At 34.2% G+C, this 25,044-nt stretch overlaps 3 protein-coding genes across 3 annotated transcripts; all 3 read left to right on the forward strand.

Annotated features, from left to right (window-relative positions):
• Positions 1-3,244: 3,244 nt before the first annotated feature.
• LOC112013871 (probable glutathione S-transferase) lies at positions 3,245-5,478 on the forward strand. The gene is made up of 3 exons (XM_024046249.2): positions 3,245-3,605; positions 4,700-4,854; positions 4,987-5,478. Exons 1-3 carry the CDS (start codon positions 3,297-3,299, stop codon positions 5,201-5,203), a joined length of 681 nt encoding a protein of 226 aa, XP_023902017.1. The 5' UTR covers positions 3,245-3,296; the 3' UTR covers positions 5,204-5,478.
• Positions 5,479-9,861: 4,383 nt separating this feature from the next.
• Positions 9,862-12,596, forward strand: LOC112013874 (probable glutathione S-transferase). Its single transcript, XM_024046250.2, has 3 exons — positions 9,862-10,170; positions 10,990-11,040; positions 12,279-12,596. Exons 1-3 carry the CDS (start codon positions 9,862-9,864, stop codon positions 12,594-12,596), a joined length of 678 nt encoding a protein of 225 aa, XP_023902018.1.
• A 9,801-nt stretch (positions 12,597-22,397) lies between these two features.
• On the forward strand, positions 22,398-23,180 carry LOC112024508 (F-box/FBD/LRR-repeat protein At1g16930). The gene has a single exon (XM_065771685.1). The coding sequence runs from the start codon at positions 22,398-22,400 to the stop codon at positions 23,178-23,180; it is 783 nt and encodes a 260-aa protein (XP_065627757.1).
• The last annotated feature ends 1,864 nt before the right edge of the window (positions 23,181-25,044 follow it).

The following is a 25,044-nucleotide window of genomic DNA, read 5'->3' on the forward strand; positions in this document are numbered from 1 at the left end:
AAGATCATTTTGGTGAAATAAGATTAAGGACCTAATAGCTAGAATCAAGATGCATATTTCCAAGGTGAAAGTACCATTTTACCTTCCATGTGAAGTTAAATGCGGGTTGCAAAATGGGGTGTCAACACACTTTACTCTCTCACTCAAATCAAAACATCGGAATTCCCAAACACTCTCTACCTCATTCTCCCTCACTCTTGTCTCTGTTCCCTCGCCGCTCGAACTGCAGAGCCACCACCGTCCTCCCCGCCGCCAATCCAACAGTCCTCCGATCTAGAAAGGGACAACCTCCCTCACTCTCCTTCACACTCCATCGGCCTTGCCTTCTGCCGCCGACACCACCACCTCCAACGACACAACCACCGCAGCCATCCTCGGTCTCCTTACCTCACTCAGCCACCTAACACACCACCGCGAAGAACTATTTGAGATTGAAGTTGCTAATTCATACGATTCATTACATTTGCATCTTCATGACCATGTGCCTGGTTTTGCATGGCTTATGAATTGTATATAAGGTACATATGCAGGAACTAAAGTATGCTATATGCTCCATAAAGGTTTAATATAGTAAGATGCATGTATTGGTGTAGATGATAAGTTAAGGTCTCAAAGTTAAATTTTTTTGGGAGCTTCTATCAAAACACTAGTTGTATTTATTAAATACTTGCAAGCCCTTTGTTTATTTGGGAACTTCTAGATTCTTGGGTGAAAACGTTCGTACTAATTCATTAACAATTCATAAATTGTTTATTTATGAATTCATGTATATAGTAGTCAATCCCAAGCCACACCTCATAAAGCACAGGTCACTTGTTTGAATTTCCCCTTCCCCTTCTCTTGGGTTGGGTTTATATAGCTGTTTCTTAAATGTGTTTGTATATGAACTAGAAAACTTCTAGGTTCAAAACATTGTAGTTCTTCACACGTTGATTCTTAATTTCTGATATGCTTAGATATTTGATGGAAACTCTTAAGGACAATATATATGGTATGGGTTCTAAGTACACATGGTATAAATCTAACCCAACTTTTTTTTTTCTTTTATAATAACTCCAACCCAACTTTTATATATATATATATATATATATAAGCATATTACTCATGTTGGCATGTGTATTATTGCCCTCGTTGCTAATATGTTGTCTTGTTTATTTGTGAGTACTAGGCAAAGATGAAACAGCTTATGGCAACAGGGTCACAGTTGCAGGGAAACGACATTGGCTGGCATACTTTGGCAACCCGACGATGCATTTGGATAGGTCATCTTTGCAAAGAGAGGTGGCCATGTTAGAGGGGTAGGCTTTGGTCCAATCCCCTCTGGCAAGTTCAATGGATGATAATACGCCACCTCTAACATCTACTGCAACCGACCAAAGGGTTATGGAGTTGTCTGCTGAAGTAGAAGCAATGAAGGAGAAATGAACTCATTATGATGCCCTTGAAGCTGAAGTAAGGTTAATGAAAAGGATTTGATCCAACTATGCCCATCGTTTCCCACTATGTCTATGGTAAGAAGTTTGAATACAAAGTATGTTGTGTGTCATATTTATTAAATATATGCACGTGCATGTTTATTAGATATGGTAATGTAGATTGTGGCCCCATGATAATGACAAACACCATGCTTTCCTTTCCTTCAAAACACAGTAACATCTTCAATAATCCAAAATCTATACCATGTAAGTGGAATGCCTTATTGAACAACTCATTGAAGACTATACCCATGAGGGTTAGATATAGTACAGTTGTGTCTCTTGTTTAGTTCAATCTCTATCTATGCCTATTATGTATGTATGTCTTAGTTTTACTTAGGTTTCAAATGGGTCAATGGCTCTCATGTAAAATAAGTTCACGTTGTCTTTGTTGTGGCCAGTATCAGAGTTTCATTGTGTCACAAATTTCATTCAAAGATGCAATCTTGTTGAGATATTATAGAGCAAATGGGTTTTTAGAAGTTATCTTGAATTTAAAGTCACCCCATAAGTTTTTTTTTTTTTTTAATTATATTATTTATTAAATCCTCATTTTAACTTATTTTAGTTAGTAACTGTATTGTGGTTTTGTAACTGGGAGCTTGGAAAACATTTTCCTTTTCTTTGTATTGATAGTTGTTTCGTACTTATTTGTAACTAATCACTTATTGAATCTTTTGCATAAATTGCTCACTAATCAGTTTCTGAGAAATTTATTGAGACTAATACCAAGAAAATTTTGATAAATAAGATTTTTTGTTTTTAATTTGCATTTGAAAATATTCATAAAATTCTCAACGGAAATTCATTTTGAGTATAATTTTGATTGATTGCCTGCCTTCAAATTTCCCTTAAGAACTCCCAAGTGACGACTGTCTTGGGGACATTAGGGATACTAGGAGTGATGGATGTGTCCTCAACAGTTGTCCAACACAAGCTTAGCCATTAAGGGGTGTTCTATAGAATCTAGCCATAGGGGGTCACTATATTCCTTTTACGCTAATGCTGGGTGTCCATGCCAGGTGCAAATCTCACTCTTCCCCAAAATGGTCATGCCATTGGCACGGGCCAAAGATCCTCTTTTTTAGCCAACGTCTCCCTTTCTGTTCTCACAGCTAGCCCACATGTAGGGTCCAAATCTAGTCACGTCAGCATTCACATATACCTTGGCTGGTGTAATGTATATATGGTATTTGGCCATTTTTGCCACATTTTAATATGTTTATCTCTATGCTTACCCATTTGTAATAGAAGCATGAAATTCTCAACTTTATGCAATATTCTTCCCCTTTATTTCAAGTTTCTCAATAAATTTTCAAATGCTTATACCAAACTTTACTGTTAATGACTAAAAAACCATTGTTTTTTTGGCCATTTGGTGTAAAGTTTTATTAAACCTCACTTTTTTAAAGTATAATTTTTTTATTTCAAAAGTGTCTTCAAAAAATTATAAAAATAAATTGTACCAAACAGACAGAGTGAACAATATTTTTCATTAAAAAATTGACAACCCATGTGAATTTTTCCAACCACAAGACTAGAGCAGTTGATTAAGATTACCACATTATCAATTTCCCTTAGTCAATAATAGCCTACATTATCAACTTACCTTAGTCAATAATAGCCTATAGAGACAAGACTAGAGCAGTTGATTAAGATTACCACATTATCAATTTCCCTTAGTCAATAATAGCCTATAGAGACAACCAAAAAAAGTCTTCTAATTGTCCAATTGTATATGCTTGTAGATAAAGCAAGGCAATCAATTGACTAGTTATATATGAACTCACTCGGGTAGGAAGAAAGAAAATCTAAGTAAGAATGGAAGAAGTAAAGCTAATAGGATTTTGGCCTAGTCCATATGTTTACAGAGTTATATGGGCACTAAAACTCAAGGGTATCAAATATGAATATGTAGAAGAGGATATATTCAACAAGAGTGATATGCTTTTGAAGTACAATCCCGTCCATAAGAAGGTTCCTATGCTTGTTCATGGTGGGAAACCCATAGCAGAATCCATTGTCATTCTCAAGTACATTGAAGAGACTTGGCCACACAACCCCTTGCTTCCAGATGATCCTCACGAGAGAGCTGTGGCTCGGTTCTGGGCAAACTTTGGAGAGGATAAGGTAATTATGCATCAACTAACTGATTATTATGTTTATTCTTACATTGCGTACCTACAACTTTGTTCTCCTTTATTGTTATTTTTTGGGTCATGTTAATGAATGCTTTTAGAATAATTGTTAACAATCCATTTTAAGAAGGACAAGACTTAAGTACAGTACTTAGGTACTATTTCTTAGGCTCTCCCTTAAGATTCTGTCATATGGCTTTTTTTCTCATATGATGAAAGTGTATTTTTTAGTTAAATAACCATATGGAAAATAAAAAAAGTTGTCAAAACATTAATTATTTTTTTCTTTTTTCATAAAATTTTTCTTAAAATATTTTGTTAATAATTGTTTTAAAGACATTCATTAACATTTCCTTTATTTTTTTACTAGTCTCCTTTGTTGTTATTACTTTTCTTTTATACATGCGAAAGGTTTTTTTTTTTTTAACTGAAAAGTTAGAAGTGTATTAATATAAAAAAGAAGTACAAAAGAAAGTCTGGTGAGGGAGTTATTATTACAAATGAAACTAGGCCCAAAAAAGCAGTGGCCCGGTAACTCCACAACAACCAAACAGTAAAAAAAAAAAAAACAACAAAACAGAGTATGTGTAGTCCGATGACTCCGATGCTTATCGGTGAGGGAGGGATTTAGCAAGTCTCTAGTACTCATCTAGCAGAGAAGCTGCTTGCTTAAAGATCTCTCCGGGGTGGGTCTGCATGTGTTGGAACATGTGAAAGTTTTAAAAGTATTTCCATAGTAAATGTCATTTAACTAAAGGTAAAAATAATAAGAGGAGAATTAAAAGCGGTGGTGATCTTGTCTTTTTCTCTTCCGTAGATTTGTTTATACTAAAATTCAAATTTTATAGCATCAATTTCATAATAATTGTTAGACATCAATTGATTTTTTGTATAGATAAGATTCAAACTCAAATTCCTTATTGAATGACAGAAAACTTTCTAATTGACTTAACTGGTAGATTTTATTAATCTGACTATAATAATGAACTGCACACACAAACAAGCTTTAAACATTTTTTTCTAGACTCGGATAATATATAAGATGGAGATGTTGCCCACTCTAACTGGATACTTTGTGCGATTTAGAAAAACAATTTTTCTGGATACTTTGTAACTAGCGGAGAACAACAAGTGAAAGCAACAGAAGAAGTGAAAGAACTTCTGGGAATCCTAGAAGAGCATGGTCTTGGAGAGAGGAAGTTTTTTGGTGGCAGTGACATAGGACTGGCTGACTTAAGGGGGTGTTTGGTAGAGTAGTTTGAAAATTGTTGTTTATAATTTTTTAAAATACGTGTGGGTGAAAAAGTGTGTTGAAATGCGTGAAATACTGTTTAAAAACTAAAAAATATTGTTTGAAAATACAAACCAAACAGGCCCTTAACCTTTGGATGGATAGCTTGCTTGCTGGAAATCCTTCAAGAAGCAGCTGGGGTCAAAGTGTTGGAAGCTGATAGCTTCCCTCGCTTACAGGCATGGATCAAAAACTTCAATGAAATTCCAGCTATTAAAGAGAGCCTTCGTGATCGCAATGAGCTGTTGACGTATTTCAAGTGGCTAAGAGAACACTTTGTCTCCTCAGCAGTATCATAAACATATTAAACAGTAGCTGCTAGCATCAGCTTGTGTGTTCTCTCATTCTCTGAATCCATTTCTCAAGATATATTATTCTAAAAATAAGTTTGCCTGCCTAATTATAAATAAAAAAAAAAAACCTGGCAGTGTGACTCGTAATTTATTAGATGTTTAATGCTACAAGTAGAGGTTTGCAAATATCGAGTGTTGTTTCCCCTATATCTTAAAATGATCTAGTTTTGAGACCATTTTCGAGATAAATAGAATTCACAAATAAATTGATGTTTACTGTTTTTGTGTGTGTGAGTTTTGGAAGTCATAAATTTTGGCTAATTGACGTTTTCCAATTTGCAAGTCATAAATTTCCTCCCTTTTTTCTTCATAAAAATAAAAACTAAAAGCATATCTCACCCTTTGGTCAGTTCCAGTACTGGTTCCAAGTTTGCTAGTACATCTATGTAACAGAAATTATCTCAGGATGCCATTGCTTGAAAATTTACCTCCAAAAAGAAACTTACAATTGTGAATAACCCAATGTACTGAAATCTTTCTCCCCCCAAATAAAAAAGTGCAGAGTAATCTGTTCCTAGACAGCAAATCACATGAATTTTTATTATTAGCACAATTTTCGCAAGGTTTTAGACCACTATTGATACCCCTTAACACAACTAATTATTAATTATTCATACATTTTTAGTAAAGATATATATATATATATATATATATAAGAGAATTTGACAAGGACCTTGTAGCTCAAAAACATGGCAAAATGGACAGAAATCTGCTAACCCGACCCAAACCCACCAATTTTGACCCAGTGCTTGTTCATTAGTGAACTTTGAATCTTAAGTGTGTAGATTTAAAAATTATACTTTTGTGCTCCTTAGAATCTCTATTCTCTCTCAAGTTGTAAATTTGTAATTATAAACATTTTGGTTGTGAATTATTAATATAGAAGATTTTGAATTCATGACTATAAAGAATTTTAGTCATGTACAAAACTATCAAAATTGGAAAGACATGGAAAGTGTTATATTTTTTAATTTTTTTTTTCCCCTTCGAATGTATAATAGTAACACCAACAGTCTAATAATAGTAGATGCCCACTTAACAAGGAACAAAAAAACAAAGAGTATTATGTGCAATTCGTTTCCTTGATTGATTTGATTCATTCTCTCTAAAAATTTGGCATTTATTTGTTGTTTTTTTTTAGTTTTTTAATTTTTCATGTGAAAACACAAGTCAGCCTGACCCAACCGCATGCAACCTGATTATCTTTAACCCGTTTTTAAACCGACCCTATTTCAGCCTGCAACTCGATTGACCCAACCCAACCCAACCCAACTTTACCATTTGTCATGTCTGCTCAATTGGCACCTCCTAGTGTTTCTAAAGGAGACATTCAAAGTTTAAATTCCCCCCACCTCCAAGAATCAATGTATCCCAAAAAGAAAAATGTATTAGGGAATTCATAAGAAGCTCAACAATTTTATGACCTAATTTATTTCTCACATTTGGACTCTCTAGGCAATTATTTCCTAATTAAATTTCTTAGTACTTTTCCAAAACATTGAATGTAACTTAAAAACCAAATAAGAAAATGAATTATAAAGCAATCAAAAAAAGAGGAGGGGGATTATAACGAAGCTTACATACAAATATAATACAGTTTCCAGCACACCTACGATTACCCTCAGCATTTTAGATATGCTTTTTCTTTTCTTTTTTTCTTTTTCTTTTTTTTTTTTTTTTTGCTGCTGCTGCTGAGAAGCATTTTAGATATGCTAGAATTGAGAATGAATTCTCAATATATTGATGCATAGAATATCATACAAGATAAGGTCTTTACATAGAGAGACGCCTATGACACAATATTGTACATAAGTACAATGACAATGCTCTAACAACCCTCCTCAACTTCAAGATGAAGGATGAGAGACCAACTTAAATTTGGAAACTAGATCACGAAAGCATCCAGATGATGGGATTTGGTAAAAATGTCTACAAGTTGATCTTGAGAGGCAACAAAGATCAGCCAAAAGGAACAATGAAGGAGGTGATGCCAAACACGATTGAAATCGATTTTGATATGCTTGGCCTGATGGCGGAATACATCATTACAAGCCATCTGAATGAAACTTCTATTATCAAATCATAGTTTGATATTATATTAGAGGTCACAATCTAAATTTTAAAAATTTTAGGGAATAAAATCAAAATTTTCCTAAATTTTAAAGATATAAATTGTAATTCAATCTTTTATAATATATTGAAACTGTTATGAAGCACAGGTGCATTTCCAAATTCAGGTGCAGGTGCAGGACTTGGCAATTTTTGAAAAAGTAGGGTGTGGGTGCGATGTTTAAAAAATTATTAAAAGTATTTTTATTTATATTTTCTATATATTTGCTAAGCATACTTTTTCACATTGTATAAACATATACCATATTTAAGAGTAATAGTATATGATACTAAAACATGATATTCATTAATTAAATACAATCCACAATTTTTGAAACTAAAACATTGAAATTAGAATACAGGGAGGGAGGTAAAGAGCATAGAGCAGAGAGAGGAAAAGAGTAGAGAGGTAGGGAGGTAGTGATGATTTTAGGGTTTTTTTTGGTTTAAAAATGTTTTTGCACTTCTTTTTTAAAATGATTCTTACTTGAATTTTGGCCTAATTCAAAGCCGTTATCAACTTGAATCGACCGGTATCGGCCAATATCGAAACTAAATCGTCGATATCAGCCTGAATTGGTAGGTTTTGGCTGGCCAATATGAACCAATTCGACCCAAATTGGTGCAAATCAGCCCAAGTCGGGGCAAATCCGAAAAAAAAAAAAAAAAAAAAAAAAAAAAAAAAAAAAAAAAAAAAAAAACAACGTGCAGGCAACGGCATCACCCATTGCGCCCAACGTCAGGTCGCGTTGGACACCAATGCCGCACCCTTGTAGCTGCATCAGTGTTTTCCTAAAGAAAAACAAATGTTAGTCTATTACTTGCTAAAGAATTATTTAGGGTGAAATGCCCCAAAAGAATTATTTCGTGAAGAATGATAAATTCATTTATAATAGTACAGCAATCATCTTGATTCTAAAAAATAAATAAATAAAATAAAAATTACAAAATCATCTGGTGGAGAAGGTTTCAGGAAGCACCTAACAGTCCAACCCACTATTTAAATTTGAACATATTTTCTAGGATAGTAGTACCCTCAATTTTAAATTAAGACCTTTATGTGTTCAGAAATTTAGTCTAGCACTAAATTTTTTTTTTTTTTTTGGCTAAATAAAAATGTGGGGCAGGAGCGACCATTGTGACTCACCCCCCTCAACGTGACTATAAGGGCACCCCCCGCTAGGGAATGTTAGATTGAACCATAGCTACTATGTTCCAAGGTTACCACAGACTTCACCCTAGCACCTCGAAAGAGTTGGTAATCAAAGGCTCCTCAGCAAAGATACCCACACTCCTCCCTAGGTACTCGTCCGAGCTCAAATGAGGGACCTTAAAGCTGATACACGGATCCCAACCACCAAGCCACCCCTCTCCAGGCAATCTAGCACTAAAGTTAGCCATCCTTACCTAACCTGTTATATTAACCTAAAACTTTGATTTTTAAAATAATATGATATGAATGAATTGTGGTATATAGTATGCGTTTGGCTCCAAATTAAAAGCTAGCTTATTTTACTATTCAACTTATTTTCACTACTATTCATGAACCTCATTGCACTTTTGGTATTATTAATGGGTCTCATTGTACTATTTCAACTAACTTTTACATTTATCTATAGTACTTTCAGTAAAAAGTTTTTAGTTTCAGCAAAATAAGCAAATTACAAACAAACTCATAGAAGTTAGATTAATTTGGGTTTTATTTTTCCTAGGCTATGTCGTCAGTGTTTGAAATCCTAGAGTAGATAACACACTACGTGTCATATTAAAAAAGTCAAAAGAGCTAGTCATCCATTTGGGATCTGCTTATTTTACTTAAACTAAAAATTTTTTGCTAGAAGTACTATAGATAAAAATAAAAGTTAGCTGAAATAGTCTAGTGAGACCCATAAATAGTACTAAAAAGTGTAGTGAGACTCATGAATAATAGCAAAAATAAGTTAAATAAAAAAAAATAAGTTGGCTTTTCAATTTGGAGCCAAACGCACACATATAGTAGTGGCAGGCTCAAAAATTTCCCACTAGCTCAAAAGAAAAGTTACTTCATTTTTTCAAAAGGAAATCAGAAATCTAGGCGACTTGTCTCTATTCTCAGGGTCAAGGACATAATCTTTTTGGTTAAAATACGGTCAAAAAAGAAGGCTACCAAAATTGAAAAACGGTAAACAAAAGAAGGCTACAAACTGTCAAAAAATGAAAAAAAATATTTTGTATTAAATGATATTATGTTATCCATATTAAAATTCAATACATGAGAAACATGCATGCAAAAATAACTACACATTAACACATATCTTTTAATTGTTAATGGATTAGTTATACTAATATGTCTCACACTTATTAGATTTGGATTTTGGTATTATTTGATACCAAATACCTTCTCAAAAAATGATGACTTAGAACCCAATGAAGATAAACCCCAAATTGTCACACAAAGACAAAAACATCTCTCTCTATATATAAACGAATTTGACAGGGTTAGAAAATAAACGAAAATGGAAGAAGTTAAGTTATTAGGAGTTTGGCCGAGCCCATACAGTTACAGGGTGATATGGGCTCTGGAACTCAAGGGTGTGAAGTATGAATATGTGAAAGAGGATTTAGCTAACAAGAGTGATTTGCTTTTACGATATAACCCAATTCATCAAAAGGTCCCTGTGCTCGTTCACAATGAGAAACCAATTGCAGAGTCTACTGTCATACTTGAATGCAGTGAGGAGACATGGCCACATAACCCCTTGCTTCCTACAGACCCTCATGAGAGGGCCTTCGCAAGGTTCTGGATTAAGTTTCTAGACGACAAGGTAATTTATATGGATTCCAATAATCCAAGTCTTCATGTGTTTTTTCAATTTGATCTAACACAGGTTCTAGAAAGACACTTTTGCTGAATATCCAAACTAATACACTTCAACTCTTTGCAATGTTTACTTCGTATTGGATTATCTTTTGAGTTAAAATTATAGAAAATTTACCTATCTTGTGGCTAATTAGTGCATATGGTCAATAACATGCATTCAATTCCAATATATGCAATTTTTTCTCGGTTCAGAATTTGTAATTATTCTAATTTTTTATTCAGAAATATCAATTTAATTAATAATTTTTTGAATAATTTTTTAATAAAAAAACTGCATAGTACTTGATTATAAAATTAGGAATGAATTTTATTTTTATTTTTATTTTTTATAATTTGATCATTGAGGTGGTGAGATTTGAATTCTTAATATCTCTAATGGAAGCATCAAGTGCCAGTTAAATTACAAAACTTTTGTCACATAAGGATTGAAATACATAAATAGTTATTTAGCAATGATCTCATGATTTATTTTGTTTTCGACCAAAATAGAAAGTAGCATTATTTTTCTTTAAGTAATAAGATTAGAATACAAAACACTTGATATATTAATATGGGAAAATATTAGTGTTAGTGCACACCGATTATACACAATCATACACACATACATTTTGTACTAAAATCGTGAGTTCAAGTCCTGACTTTTGAACAAGTCATGATTTCAATGCAAAAATTGTGTGCATGGTTTTGTGCAACAACGGGTGTGAAATAGACACAACTCTATTAATATATGCCTTTTCCTATCTAAGTTTTCCTTGTGATGCAGAGCTCAACACTCTTGGGTTTCAATTTGACTGTTGGAGAAGAACAAGAGAATGTTGGGTTACACGTGTGAGTAAAGTCTCACATTGAATAAAGATGAGAAGAATGAGTGGTTAATGTAACATAATTGAGCACATACCCATTGGGCTTAGGCCTTTTGGGTTAAGGTGTATCTCTATATGTTATATTAATTATTCAAGGAAGCTCTCCAAGGCATTTATCTCCCCAACAAGTGGTATCAGAGCCCATGGTGGTGTGTGGCGAAGAAGGAAAAAAAAAAGGCCCAACAAAGGAATACTGCTAATGGTGCTAAATAATGGTGTGATGCAAGGTTCCCATAGACATGGACATGCGGGGTTCCTATGGATGTGTGTGCGGGGTTGACACATGGTTCACATGGATGGCGTATGAGAGACCCATGGATGACGCATTGATGAAGTGAAAAGCCCATTAGGCAAGGAGGAGTGAGTAGGACTTGTTCATAGCCCACAGAAAGGTCTTGAAGCTCATATAGAGACAGATTCACACGTGAGGGGGAGATTGTTGGGTTACACATGTGAATGAAGTCCCACATTGAATAAAGATGAGAAGAATGAGTGGTTAATATAACATAATTGAGCACATACCCATTGGGCTTAGGCCTTTTGGGTTAAAGTGTGTCTTTATATATTATATTAATTACTCAAAGAAGCTCTAAAAGGTGTTTATCTCCCCCCAACAAGTGATATCAAAACCCATGGTGGTGTGCGGTGAAGGTGGCGAGGTGTTCATGGTCCCTACCAAGCAAGGACAAAGAAAGCCTAAACGGCCCACACATAAAGATCTTGGAGAAGAAGGAAAAAAAAAAGGCCCAACAAAGGAATACTACTAATGGTGCTAAATAATGGTGTGATGCGAGGTTCCCATGGACATGGAAGTACGGGGTTCCCATGGATGTGCGTGCGGGGTTAACACATGGTTCCTATGGATGGCGTACGAGAGACCCATGGATGACGCGCTAATGAAGTGAAAAGTCCATTAGGCAAGGGAGAGCAAGTAGGACTTATTCATAGCCCACAAAGAAGTCTTGAAGCCCACAGAGTGGCAGAGACTCCCACATGAGAGGGAGATTGTTAGGGTACACATGTGAGTGAAGTCCCGCATTGAATAAAGATGAAAAGAATGAGTGGTTAATATAACATAATTGAGCACGTACCCATTAGGCTTATGCCTTTTAGGTTAAAGTGTGTCTCTATATATTATATTAATTACTCAAGGAAACTCTCCAAGGTGTTTATCTCCCCGACAGAGAAGGCAACAAAAGAACAAAGAGAACTACCGAAAATCATTGAAGAACAAGGGCTTGGGAAGAAGAAATACTTTGGTGGCGACAAAATTGGATTGGCTGACTTAGTGTTTGGATTTATAACAGTTTGGCTGGGAGTACTTGAAGAAGCAACTGCTGTCAAAGTTATGAAACCTGCAGCTGCAGATGACTTCCCGCGCTTGCAAGTATGGATTGAGAATTTTAGGGAAAACTCTGTAATCAAAGCAAACCTTCCTGATCCCCGTGAACTATTGGCCCATTCCAAGCGGAAAAGGGAGGTCCTTTTGGAATCAAAAATTGCATAACTTAAAAAGTATATCTCTAATGCAGTCTTAATAATATATAATTATTTCGTCATGCCTTGCAATATTTATTTTTAACTTAATGTAGGCAACATAGACATTAATGGTTTGTATTTTTTTTTTTTTTTTTTCTTTTGGTTATGAAATAATATTTTGTATGTGCTAAATACCAAATTAGTTATAATACAATAACTATAAAGGTTAAAGAATGAAGCAGATAGTCTCATTATTGGTTTGTCATCATTATTTAATGTGCACGAGAATTATTATATCAATNATAAATTTGTTATAAATTGTTGAATATAAAAATACAATCATAATAAATAAATAATTATTAAGAATTATTATGTTCATGAAAAAAAAATATTTATTAAGAATTTTTATAATTATATATCATAATTAATACCTTGATTATCAAATTTCATATTTTATATACAAACACAATCAGAATGAATGTCTATTTTTTCTCCCAAAAAAAATTGAATGTCTATTAATAACTGTCATAATTATCAAGTTTCATATTTATATACAAAATAAAAGAGAGAGAAAATCATTTTTGGATAGAGTTAGAAGTTGACTTTGGGAGGATATGTTGGTCTTTTTAATTTTTATTAATTGCTTAACAATTAAATTAAAACACATGCCACAAAATAATTTCTCCTATTTTATAGGTGTTGATGCCTACTTTGGCAAGAAAGCCCAATAGCAAGATGAAGCCCAACAAGATAGAAGGGAATAAGGATGAAGAATTAGCAAAGTGAGAAGAAGACCATTAAGCCCGAATGGCAGAAATAATGGTCCACGAGTCTATAAAATAGTAAAAAAGGCTCCAAAGAAAGCAAATAGGCCCAATGGAGCACAAAGAAGGAAGTAATAAGCTCATGAGAATTATAAAAAATGAAAAGCAAGCAAAAATGGGCCGGAAGAGCCCAAAGAAAGGAATTAGTAAATGGGGTTGGCACAAAGGCCAATAAACCCCGAAAGTAAAGGATGTAGTAATTGGGCTAGGGAAGACTAAAAAATGTAACAAAAGCCATTGAGAACGTAAGAATGGAATGGGCCAAGGATGCCCAAAGGAATAAACCGGGATGAAGATGCCCAAAAGAATGAAATGAGCCAAGAAAGCCCAAGATGGTATGAAAATTAACCCAGTAGAAACACTAGACAACATGAATTGAATAAGAGAAAAGTGCATGGTAGGCCCAAAAGAGGCCCAACAAGCACAAGTCAAGTGGTAACATGGCAAAAGCAACAAAATGGCGAGCAGGAGTGCTAGCCAACCCACAAACTAGAAGTAAAGAGAGATAAGGGCCGAATTGAAGGAAGAAGACCCATACTCAAGCAAGGCCCAACCTATAGAAGAACGAAGTGCAAAGAATAAAGACTTGGTAACTTATCCACACCACAAGAGGTTAAGAATAAGCAGCAGAATGTGCATCAAAGACCAGACAAGACCCTAGGCAATGGCAAATGCATGAACAACAGAGAGGCCATGGAATCACATGAAAATGAAGCACGCACAAGGATCAGGTACCACCCACTTATACCCAGCCAATACAAGGGCGGTGGGTCATGGGTCAGAGGTAAGAGAGGGTATGGTTTGGGGTGGAAAGAAGGGGGAAAGTCTATTTTGGGATTCCCGCTTAAGCTCTTTTGGGAAAAATGTCTTACTAGGATGACATACCACCCAAAAGAAGTAAAGATAAGCTAGAATAACTAGGTGCATGCCATAGGAGTTAGTAAGAGAGAATACCCAACTCTTATTCGGATAGGAATGCCACAGAGAGTAAGAAAACAAAACAAAACTCTTTTGTTTGGGAATGAAACATGGCATGGCCAACACAGGGTAGTAGTGATGGCTGAGCAGCCAACAGACCAGTGGGTAGTCTGGAAAGGACACCCACACCAAGCCAAAAGTAGTTAAGGGGTAAAACAGTAAAACTCATCATGATAGGCAGCATAAAGGCCTTAGCTATGCACAATGAATGGTAGCAAAAAGAGTAGGAAGAACAACGAAAGGCAAGCAAAGAGTAAGGAAAAACAAATGAGAAAAATAGTGAGAAAGAAAACAACAAAAAATAAGGAAGAAAAGAGGGATTATAGGAATAAAAAAGAAAATAGAGAAAAACAGAGGGGATAAGGAGTAAAGTGAGGAAACAAGAGCGTGATAGGGGCATGCACTAATAAGCTACTCCCTGTGAGCGTGCCGTTTTTCCTCAGCACAGTGGCCCAAAGATCTTGGGCCAAATAATTGTTCTTGGTGGACTGGGCTTGGTTTACCGCAATTAAAAGACTGTTTAAGAACCAAGTGGTACACAAAGTAAGCTCCTTACAACACAAATAAACTAACAAACGAAAATATTTGTATTGAATGACAATTCAACAGCAAGTGTTAGGTCACAATCTGAATGACCCCTTGTGATTAACCATAATTAATTAATTAATTAGCCAAGTTATTAATTAATCAATTTAACATGCAAATACGTGGAAGCACAAACAAATCACCAAATACTAATTATGCAGCGGAAAAAATAAATGACACGGTGATTTGTTTACGAATGGGGAAAACCCTAACGGCAAAAACCCCACCGGGTGATTTTCAGGTCACCACTCCCGAAACTCCACTATTATCAAATCAAGCGGTTACAAGAAAGGAATCCCAAGTACCTTACCAACCTACAGTTGAACCCTTACCCCAATACCCAATTGGACTTGATCTGTAGTGAAAAGAAAATGGAGAGTATAGAAAACAGAGAGGATAAGAAAAGTGAAGTGGGAAAGCAAGAGTGAATAGGGGCATGCACCAATAGGCTACTCCCTTCTCTCTCCTCTCAACACTACTCTCTACAATTAAAAGTTCGAGGATAAGCATTTAGGCCCATTTTTTCAAAGTGGCAATTTCATGGCAGAACTTCCTGTGAGATTGCCCACATTGAAGAGTGTTCCCTCCTAGATTAAACTCCAAGGAACAAGCACTCAGACTAACCACTCTCTTTTTTTTATTATCAAGCATTAAATTACTCTTTTTCTTTTATTTTTGTCACTACATATTTTGCGGTACTCATATCATGTGTTTTTCTATAAGAAAGTGGTTAATCATTGTCTTTGTAGTAGCAAATATATTTTTTTATTTATTTATTATGCCTCTTGCTATAACTTTTTGTGACAGCATCTCTCGCCATGGCAGTGACAAGATCTACAAAAGGGTAGCTTGCACACAAGCTGGCTTGAGGTGATTTAAGTCAAGCAGTCCAACTCTCCTCCAAAACTATTGGGCACAATGCGGCAGAAGAGTCCGGCCCAAATCAGAAAGGCCCACCACAATCTACTTTATTAGTATTTTTTTAATAAAATATAATAAATTAAAATTAAAATTCTAGAAATAAAATATAATAATTCTTTTTTCCTCATTCATGAATCATAAATTACAATATTAGCAAACCAGTTTGTTTCATCATTAATGCATTGAAACATTCAACGCAACACAAACATGACACACATCCAATTTTTAAAACATGTTAGTCTTGTATCGAGTTCAAATCTATAATGCACTGGACAAAAATTTATCATTGCTAGACCTTGTAATAGTAGTAAACTTAACTTTTTCTTAAATGCTAAATTCAAAAAATTAAATTAAATTAAAAAAAGAACTGCAACAACTAAACCAAAAACCAAAAACAAAATTTATTTAATAGAGATTAAGAAGTGGGGATGGACCCAGATGCAATCAAACAAATAACTTGAATCTGAATGTTGTTCCAAGAAACTTCAANCCCAATTGGACTTGATCTGTAGTGATAGTCTCCACCTTTGATGCATGGCTCCCAAGTACGTGACTAACCAATGCGCGGATTCAAGTACGCGACTTCAGAACACCAACTTGAGGAAGAATGGTTGGCTGCAAAGTTCTTCAGTTCATCCACGTGATGAATAGCAGGAAGATGCTTGGTCACAAAACCCTATGGTGCAAATACACAGCAACTTCTTGATGGAAGATGAACTAGGTCAAGAACCTTGTCTGTTGAGCACAATTTGCATAAACAGAGATTGCTCAATGATAATACAACTTGTGTCTACCAAAACGGCTCTTAAAATAATCCTTTTATATGTTTAGGGTTAGAAGAAAAGAAAGCCCAAAAACATATTCACGGATCCCAAGAAAATCAGATTGGAATTCTGACTTTTTAATTCTCGACAGATAGCAGGTGTCGAGGTAGCTATCGAGAGGTGTCGAGCTTTAAAAATCCTGCACTTCAACTTGCTTTTTCTTGGACAGACTTGATGACTTCAACACTTAAGCTTGAAACATTGTTTCTTGAAGTATTAAAAACACCTAGAACTACCCAATTACAAGCAGAGTGCGTTTTGTCAAAGGATTAGCCAATTTACATAACTAAGTGACATATGTTCTTAAACAAGTTAAAACATATATGTCCTAACAGCAAGGAAAAGCACAGCAAATAAAATACAGTATAAGAAAAAGTTAGGGATCCTCGAATTAGTGAGAGGCATTTTATTAATTTTCTTTAGTTATGATTACAGTGCTCACTAAGACGTGATACAAGATTCAACTAAGTTCAAAAATTACAGACTTTGATAGCTATTCAAGCTTCCAAGACTTGTAAAGTTTGAATTTTTTAAATCCGAGTATGTGCTATAGTGGCTGTCTCTGGAATACCGGGAGTAGTCTCTCTGTTTCCTTGAACTTTATAGAGTTCTTCCTATGGCTCTATGTCTTTTTTAGAAAACTAGAAAAATGGCGATGAATGCTTGAATAAAGCAATTAGTGAATCGAAATCTGAATCCCCTCAGCATGGATTCCCCTTTCCTTTTGTAGTGCAGCTCTAGGGTTCCAGGGTACTAGTGATTTCCCCTTTTTGCCCCTCAGAGTTCGTGCTGTGTTAGTTTTGCTCAGGGGCTGGTCGTTTCCCTTTTTTCTCATAACTTCTTGCTTTTGGTGCGACCAAGCGGAAAGCCCCTAGTTGGTTTTCCATTTCAAGGTCCCCTTTGTTCGCTGATCTTCAGTTATTGGCCCTTTCTTCCACCTTTCCAGCTTTTGGTTGCACTCCGTCCTTGTCATTTTCCCCAAATAGTTGGGATCTTTTACTGCTGGGTTGAAAGCTCTTTCCAGTTACCTCTTTTTTTATGGTTTTCTCATTGTTGGTTCCTTGAGGCACAGCTCCTGCGTTTTGCTTCGTGCTTTCTGATCCCACTGTATGTCTGGGCGCATGAGACCTGCCTACTCTTTGTCTTTTATCCCTCTTTTGAATCTGCTTCAATCTTACTTTGCGTGTCCTAGGGATCCCGGACTCTGGTGGCTTCGGGGATCCCGGCCTAGCTCTTCTTATTAGGTTCCTTTTGGTTTATTAATCCTGGCCGACTGGGCCTCTCCTTGCTTCATGTATTTTAAGGTTTGTTCTTCCATGGGTCTTTGGATCCCAATTCTTTGGACCTCTCACACTTTCCTTTTTTTTTTTTTTTTTTTTTTTTTTTTTTTTTTCTAGCTTCATTTTCGAGAAATTAGCCCAATGTGCTATTTCTTTAGGCCTTAGACTGTGATCAATTTTGAACCTCAACACTCCCTTCTCTCTCTCTTAACAACCTACTCTCTAGCAAGGTTAAAAGGTTTCGAGGATAAGTCATTTAGGCCCATTCTTTCAAAGTGGTCAATTTCCATGGCAGGACTTCCCTGTGAGATTGTCCACATTGAAGAGTGATTCCCCTCCTAGACTTAAACCTCCTAAGGAACCAAGCATGCCAGACTAACCACTCCTTTTTTATTAATCAAGCATTAAAATTACTTCTTTTCTTTTATTATTGTCACTAACATATTTATGCCGTACTCATATCATTGTGTTTTTCTTATTAAGAAAGTGGTTTAATCATTGTCTTTGGTTAGCAGCCAATATATTATTTTTATTTTATTGTATTATGCCCTCCTGCTATAACTTTTTTGTGACAGCATCTTCTGCCATGGGCACGTGACCAAGATCTCAACAAAAGGGTTTTAGCTTGCACACAAGCTGGCTTGAGGTGAATTTTAGTCAAGCCAGTCCGACTCTCCTGCCCCAGAACTATTGGGCCACAACGTGGCAGGAAGTAGTCCAGCCCAAAATTACAGAAAGGCCCACCACAATAGGCTACTTCTAGGGTACTTGATTTTAAAATTTTCCTAAATGATTAATGAGGTTGAATAATTGATTTTATTTATTTATTTATTTTATGATTCAATGATTGAGGAAGGGATGATTCAAACCCTGGATGTTTTTATTAGAAACATCATAAGGTACCAACTAGTTAAACTATAAGGCTATTTTTGATGTATGCTGTAAGGGACATATTTTTATGTAATTGATATTTCCTTTGACAAAATGCACTTTACTTGTATTTGAGTAAATCTAAGTAGGTTCAAGATGATCATTACAAGTGGTTACATTGAAAACATAAAGATTACTCAAGAACTGCTCAAGAAAAGTGTAATCTGCAAGTCTCGATACTTCCTCGACAGAAGCTCGATCTGTTAAGATTCATTAAAGTTCGACACATTTCTTAATCTATCGAGCTTATGGGATTCAAACTATAGCCAGCAATGTTTTTATTCTAAAAGACTATTTGTTTATGAGTTTGTATAATCCTTATTGGACAAGAAAAGCCCAAGGTTTGTGTATATCTCTTTGGAATAGGAGAGCCCATTGAGCTCCTATTTAAACAATGAGGTGGAAAAAGAAAAACCTAACCCTTGAGAGCTTCATAAGGTTTTCTTTTTGAAACTCTAGCCTCCTTCTATAGAAGAAAGAGTTCTTACTACATTTCTTGTACGCCTTTGGGTTTCTGTAACAAAGCAAAGTCTCTCACACCATCATTGAAGATCTTATTGGTGTTTTTATGTGAAGTTGTTGCAAATCAACCACATTAATCAAAGGGTTGTTGTGGAGTTAGTCACGTACTGAGATTTGTGCAAAGGAGTTAGCCATATATTGGGATTTGTGCATTATTGGTTAATCATGTACTGGGATTCGTGTATTGAATGAAAAGATTGCCACTACAATATAAGTCCAATTGGGTATTGTGGTAAGGGTTCAACTATAAGTTGGTATTTCGAGATAGGCCAAAGGTTTAGTAAGATTCCTTATACTTGTAACTGCTTATAATTGATAATATAGTGGATTCTTGGGAATGGTGACCTTAAAATCACTCGGTGGGGTTTTGTCTTGGTAATTTTTTTCATTCGTAAACAAATCACTTGTGTCAAATTTATTTTCTACTGCATTTAGATAATTTGGTGATTTTTTTGTGCTGTCACGCTATTGCATGAAATTTGTTCTAATTAATTAACTCGGGTAATTAATTAATTAATTGCAAGGGGTCGTTTTATTTTTAACCTAACATATGCAAATGAGTTTAATAATGAATTATAAATGCAAATATGAGTTTAACCTTACATTTAATTTAAAAAAAATCCATGTAGACCTGTCATATAATGCCACCACACTTCCCATTGGCTTGAGACAAATATTACTCATCGTGAATTCAAGAAAACTCAAGGGAGCTTACATGTGGCTCAATTTCATTATCTAAGGACTAGGGTCGGCCCTAGGCCTTAGTCACTTGGGCTTCAGCCTAATGCCTCATCAATTTAAAAATTATATAAGGGGTCTCAAGAACCCAATTACATGAACAAAAAGGTCCCTAAGATTGCAAAATGATAAGATTTAAAAAAATAAAAAATTCAAGTGGTTTTTGCATTTTTCTTTTTTCCTCCACATCTAAGAAGACCCCAAAATATTTAGCCAATATAAACCTAACTCAATTAAAATTAACCCTAAATGGAACCAAATATATATATATATAATATGTGTGTGTGGTGTGTGTGTGTGTGTGTGTGTGTGATGAGTATTTTGAATAATGGATAATAGTCAATTTTCCTAACAATTTGTAAAAGAAATGTTAATAAGACCTAAATACAAAACTTAATTATCAATTTTGCATTTTAAAAACAAGAACTTAAAAAAAAAAAAAAAAAAAAAAAAATCAAATGTGTGTTTAAGTGCATCTCAAACATGCGTTAAATATGTGGACACATGACAGATTTTGAATATTTTTGATATATAAAGTAAGGGTGGCAATTAGTGTTTACATGTCGGGTTCATGTTGTGTCGACTTATGAGTATTCAATTATATGAGTCAACACTAACATGACATGTTTATTAAATGAGTTAAGATTCCTCAAGCCTAACAATGCCTATTTATCAAACGAGTCAGTTGTGTCAACCCGTTTATCAAATTTAATCAAAGCGAAAAAATTATACAAATTAACCAAATTGATCTGAATTATGAAAATCCAAACAAATAAATTTTTAATATAAATTCAAAATTAACAAGTAACTGCATCACAATTAAAATATTTAGCCAATATAAATCTAACTCAATTAAAATTAACCCTAAATGGAACCAAATATATATATATATATATATATATGATGAGTATTTTGAATAATCGATAATAGTCAATTTTCCTAACAATTTGTAAAAGAAATGTTAATAAGACCTAAATACAAAACTTAATTATCAATTTTGCATTTTAAAACATGAACTTTTTTTTTTTTTTTTAATTTAAATCAAATGTGTGTTTAAGTGCATCTCAAACATGCATTAAATATGTGGACACATGATAGATTTTGAATATTTTTGATATATAAAGTAAGGGTGGCAATTAGTGTTTACATGTCGAGTTCATGTTGTGTCGACTTATGAGTATTCAATTATATGAGTCAACACTAACATGACATGTCTATTAAATGAGTTAAGATTCCTCAAGCCTAACAATGCCTGTTTATCAAACGAGTTAGTTGTGTCAACCCGTTTATCAAATTAATCAAAGCGAAAAAAATTATATAAATTTCAGTATTAACCAAATTGATCTGAATTATGAAAATCCAAACAAATAAAATTTTAATATAAAATTCAAAATTAACAAGTAACTGCATCACAAATAATCATTCAAAACTAAAGCACATCTCAATATCACAAATAATTCATTACAAAATAAACCACAATAACTAATAAATTTATATACCTAAAGTTTTGAAAGATATATTGATAAAATGACATTTAATTAAATGGGTCAAACGGGTTCTATAGGTTGGACATGAACACAACACGTTTATTAAACGGATTAATCATGACAATCTGAATATGACATGAACTCATTAAGCCTTAATATCTAACTTACTAATTTTGTGTTGTGTTGTGTCGTGTTGAATTCGCAAACCATGCATGTTAAATTTTGCCATCCTAAACATAAAGTAGGGGTGAAGAAAGATTTGGATTGAGTCATAATCCTTCTTCTTCTTTTTTTTCCTTATATTATTGATAATTGATACTATCCTACGATAAATGTTATTATTAGGACCAAAGGAGAAAACATTTTTTCTTTTTCCAAAAACAAAAGAAAGAAAGGAGGCATGTGGGAGCATAAATCGGAGAGTAGTAATGAAAAATATAAATATATATATATATATATATATATATATATATATATGTTGTGTGTGTTACTCTTTAATGTTATCGGGAAAGAAGACTAGTCCATTTCTATTGAAAATTGAAAATGAGCCATGCCGTATTTTCGGTGCTTAAAGTTATTGCACAGTGGAGTACTAACTGGAGTCGGTTCACTGGTTCAGTCTGTTCATTTCCAATGCCATTGGGAAGTCCAAAGAGTAATTCTCAGACGGTCATCCAATTCACGCGTAAATATAAATAAACCAATTCATTAGCTCTACCTCCAGCAAACCATAAGCGTAAATGGCCAATTCATTATCTTTGGACGAAGACACGGTGGTTGATAGAATCAGCAATCTACCCAGCTCTCTTATCTGCCATATCCTTTCTTTCCTAACAACCCAAGAGGCCATTGCCACTAGCATTTTGTCAAGTAGGTGGAAGCCCCTCTGGATTCTCGTCCCAACACTCGACCTCCAAGATGACTGCCGCCAAGAACCCATAAGCTTTACACATATTGTGTACAGAGTTTTGGCTCTACACATAGCACCATTGCTCCGAAACTTTAGCCTCGCATGGTATTCTCCTTGTAACTCTTTCCATCTTGACGCATGGATCCACACCGCTCTAGCTCGTAATGTCGAACATCTTCGTCTCGAGATTTACCTTAATGGCCAAGACGGTACTGAATTTTACAATGGGAGACGTTTCGAGTTGCCCCGTAGCTTTTATTTTTGTAGAACAGTTGTGGTTTTGGAATTATTCGGTGGAATTGTGCTCGATCCTCCTCCTTCCTTTCAATTCCCCAGCCTCAAGATTATGAGTCTCTGTGAAATTCTTTATAGACCCCACTACTCTTTCTCAATGCTCATATGTGGCTGCCCGGTCCTCGAAGATTTGTCATTGGTAAGAGACGGTACGGACGGTATGATCAATTTTAACGTAAGCGTACCTACGCTGAAAGGGTTAAGTATCGAATTTTATACATATGAACGTGACCTTCCTGATTACAAACTTGAGATATATGCCCCAGCTCTTGAGTACTTTGGATTTCGTGGTGATTTGCGCAACGTTGTTTTCCTATAAAAACTAGCCAACTTAGTTGAAGCACACGTAGAGGTTCGTGCAGTTGAATTTCTTCAGGAGGATTGGGTTCGTGAACATGAGATATATTATGGAGATAGGGTGTTTAAGCTTGTTAGAGCACTAAACACGCTAAATTCTTTTCATTATATCCTGGTGACAAAGAGGTTAGGTCCCTCTATTTTCTTTTTCTTCTTTTATTTTATTTTATTTTTTCGAATATTGTTAGGAATATAGTCCGTTAAAAGCCTCACTCTCATGCTCTATTAAATTGTGAAACATTTACAGTACAGGCTTTGATGTTATTGTGTTTGAGAGGTGGTTTTGTTTCAAAAGTAAATTGGTTTTTTTTTTTTTTTTTTTTTTTATTTTTATTTTTTAAATTTATTATATTATTATTATTATTATTATTATTATTATTATTATTGGAATGCAAGTAAAACTTTTTTAGTTTAGGTGGGGTCTGATGATTGTTTTGTGTGTGATGAATCATATGTTGGGAAATTTAAATTTACGGGGTTACGGGTTTTTTAGGGTTCTCGTATTTTTCTTTTTAATAAAAAAATGTGAGTATAGCATTAATTTGTTGACTCTGAAGATTTTTGCTGGTGGAGGTATGTAAACTTCCAAACCACATAAAATTTTGTGATGATTTTTTTTTCTATTTAAATTTTTTTTTCTACTAAAATCCGAAACTCACAATATTTGCTTTTTAAACCTTCTTTGCAGTGCATCGGCTTTGGTTCTATTTTTCCTTCCAGGTTTCAAAAGTTGGCCCGTTTGAACTTTAAAGTTAATAGATCAAACTGGCACGTTTTACAAGCTTTACTGGTAGTGGCTCCTGATTTAGAAGTTCTTGTTCTTGATAAGGTTAGTTACGGTAAAAAAAAAAAAAAAAAAAAGAATGTTGTTCCAAGATTGAATAGAGTAGAAGTTTGCCACATTATCAACCAAATATCAGCGAAATGTACCAGTTTGAGTTCGAAAGCTTGTGGTTGGGGCTTGGGAATGTTGTGCCCATTTAAGTTCTTGGGCTTCGTTTTTTGGGGCAAGCAGATTGGTTTTAGCCCATTTCTAGCACACAATTATATATTTCTTGGGCCAAGCAAGTTCTTTCTTGGATTAAGTCCGGATCTGGTATACATGCACCCTGAATTCAAGAATGCCTTGTTCAGAAAATCAAAATTCTAATTTCCAAGAAAATAGAATAGAATAATAAATGGAACCAATTTTTTGGATTTAAGCTCAAATTTTCTATTGTCATCTTAATTGAATTTTCTCTTAACTTTGGCTTTAAATATGTATATGATAGGCTTGTGCGTTGCACACTTAATTTTTTTTTTTTAAATGTTTTTTTGGATGTTATTATTATTATTATTATTATGATGATGATGATGATGATGATGATGATGATGATGCATGAAAACTCATAACTCATAAGTATTGATATTCTAAATATTGGATAAAAGTAACAGTTTAACAAAAACATAATCATAATCAAGGAAAAACAATTGTTATTTTTGCTTCCAATATATTGTTGCTAATCAATAGACATTATTAGTGAAACAATGAATAAAATTTTATTTATATTATTTGAGTGAATAGTATTACATAAAAGGTCCATGAAAATATTTCAATGTATTAACATTATTTATGTAACACTCAAAAGATTTTTATATAAAATATGAGACTATAGTTTTGCTTTATTAAAACTCTTATAACTATAATATATATTATTTAAAAAAATATTATGATATATAAAATTTTAGTATTACAATATTTATATTATTCTTAATGTGAAGGAAATAAAAAAGGAAAAACAGTAAAATTTCTTTAATAATAAGACACAAATTATGGGAAAATGAAA

Source organism: Quercus suber, unplaced genomic scaffold (genome assembly GCF_002906115.3).
Source record: "Quercus suber isolate HL8 unplaced genomic scaffold, Cork oak 2.0 scaffold_47, whole genome shotgun sequence".
NCBI lineage: Eukaryota > Viridiplantae > Streptophyta > Magnoliopsida > Fagales > Fagaceae > Quercus > Quercus suber.

Excerpts from the sequence above, each read along its gene's own strand:
- LOC112013871 (XM_024046249.2), top strand. The coding sequence starts at position 3,297 with ATGGAAGAAGTAAAGCTAATAGGATTTTGGCCTAGTCCATATGTTTAC. Across the intron at positions 3,606-4,699 it reads CAAACTTTGGAGAGGATAAG|AAAAACAATTTTTCTGGATA; the intron begins GTAATTATGCAT and ends TGTGCGATTTAG. Across the intron at positions 4,855-4,986 it reads GGACTGGCTGACTTAAGGGG|GCCCTTAACCTTTGGATGGA; the intron begins GTGTTTGGTAGA and ends CAAACCAAACAG.
- LOC112013874 (XM_024046250.2), top strand. The coding sequence starts at position 9,862 with ATGGAAGAAGTTAAGTTATTAGGAGTTTGGCCGAGCCCATACAGTTAC. Across the intron at positions 10,171-10,989 it reads TTAAGTTTCTAGACGACAAG|AGCTCAACACTCTTGGGTTT; the intron begins GTAATTTATATG and ends CTTGTGATGCAG. Across the intron at positions 11,041-12,278 it reads TTGGAGAAGAACAAGAGAAT|GCAACAAAAGAACAAAGAGA; the intron begins GTTGGGTTACAC and ends CCGACAGAGAAG.
- LOC112024508 (XM_065771685.1), top strand. The coding sequence starts at position 22,398 with ATGGCCAATTCATTATCTTTGGACGAAGACACGGTGGTTGATAGAATC.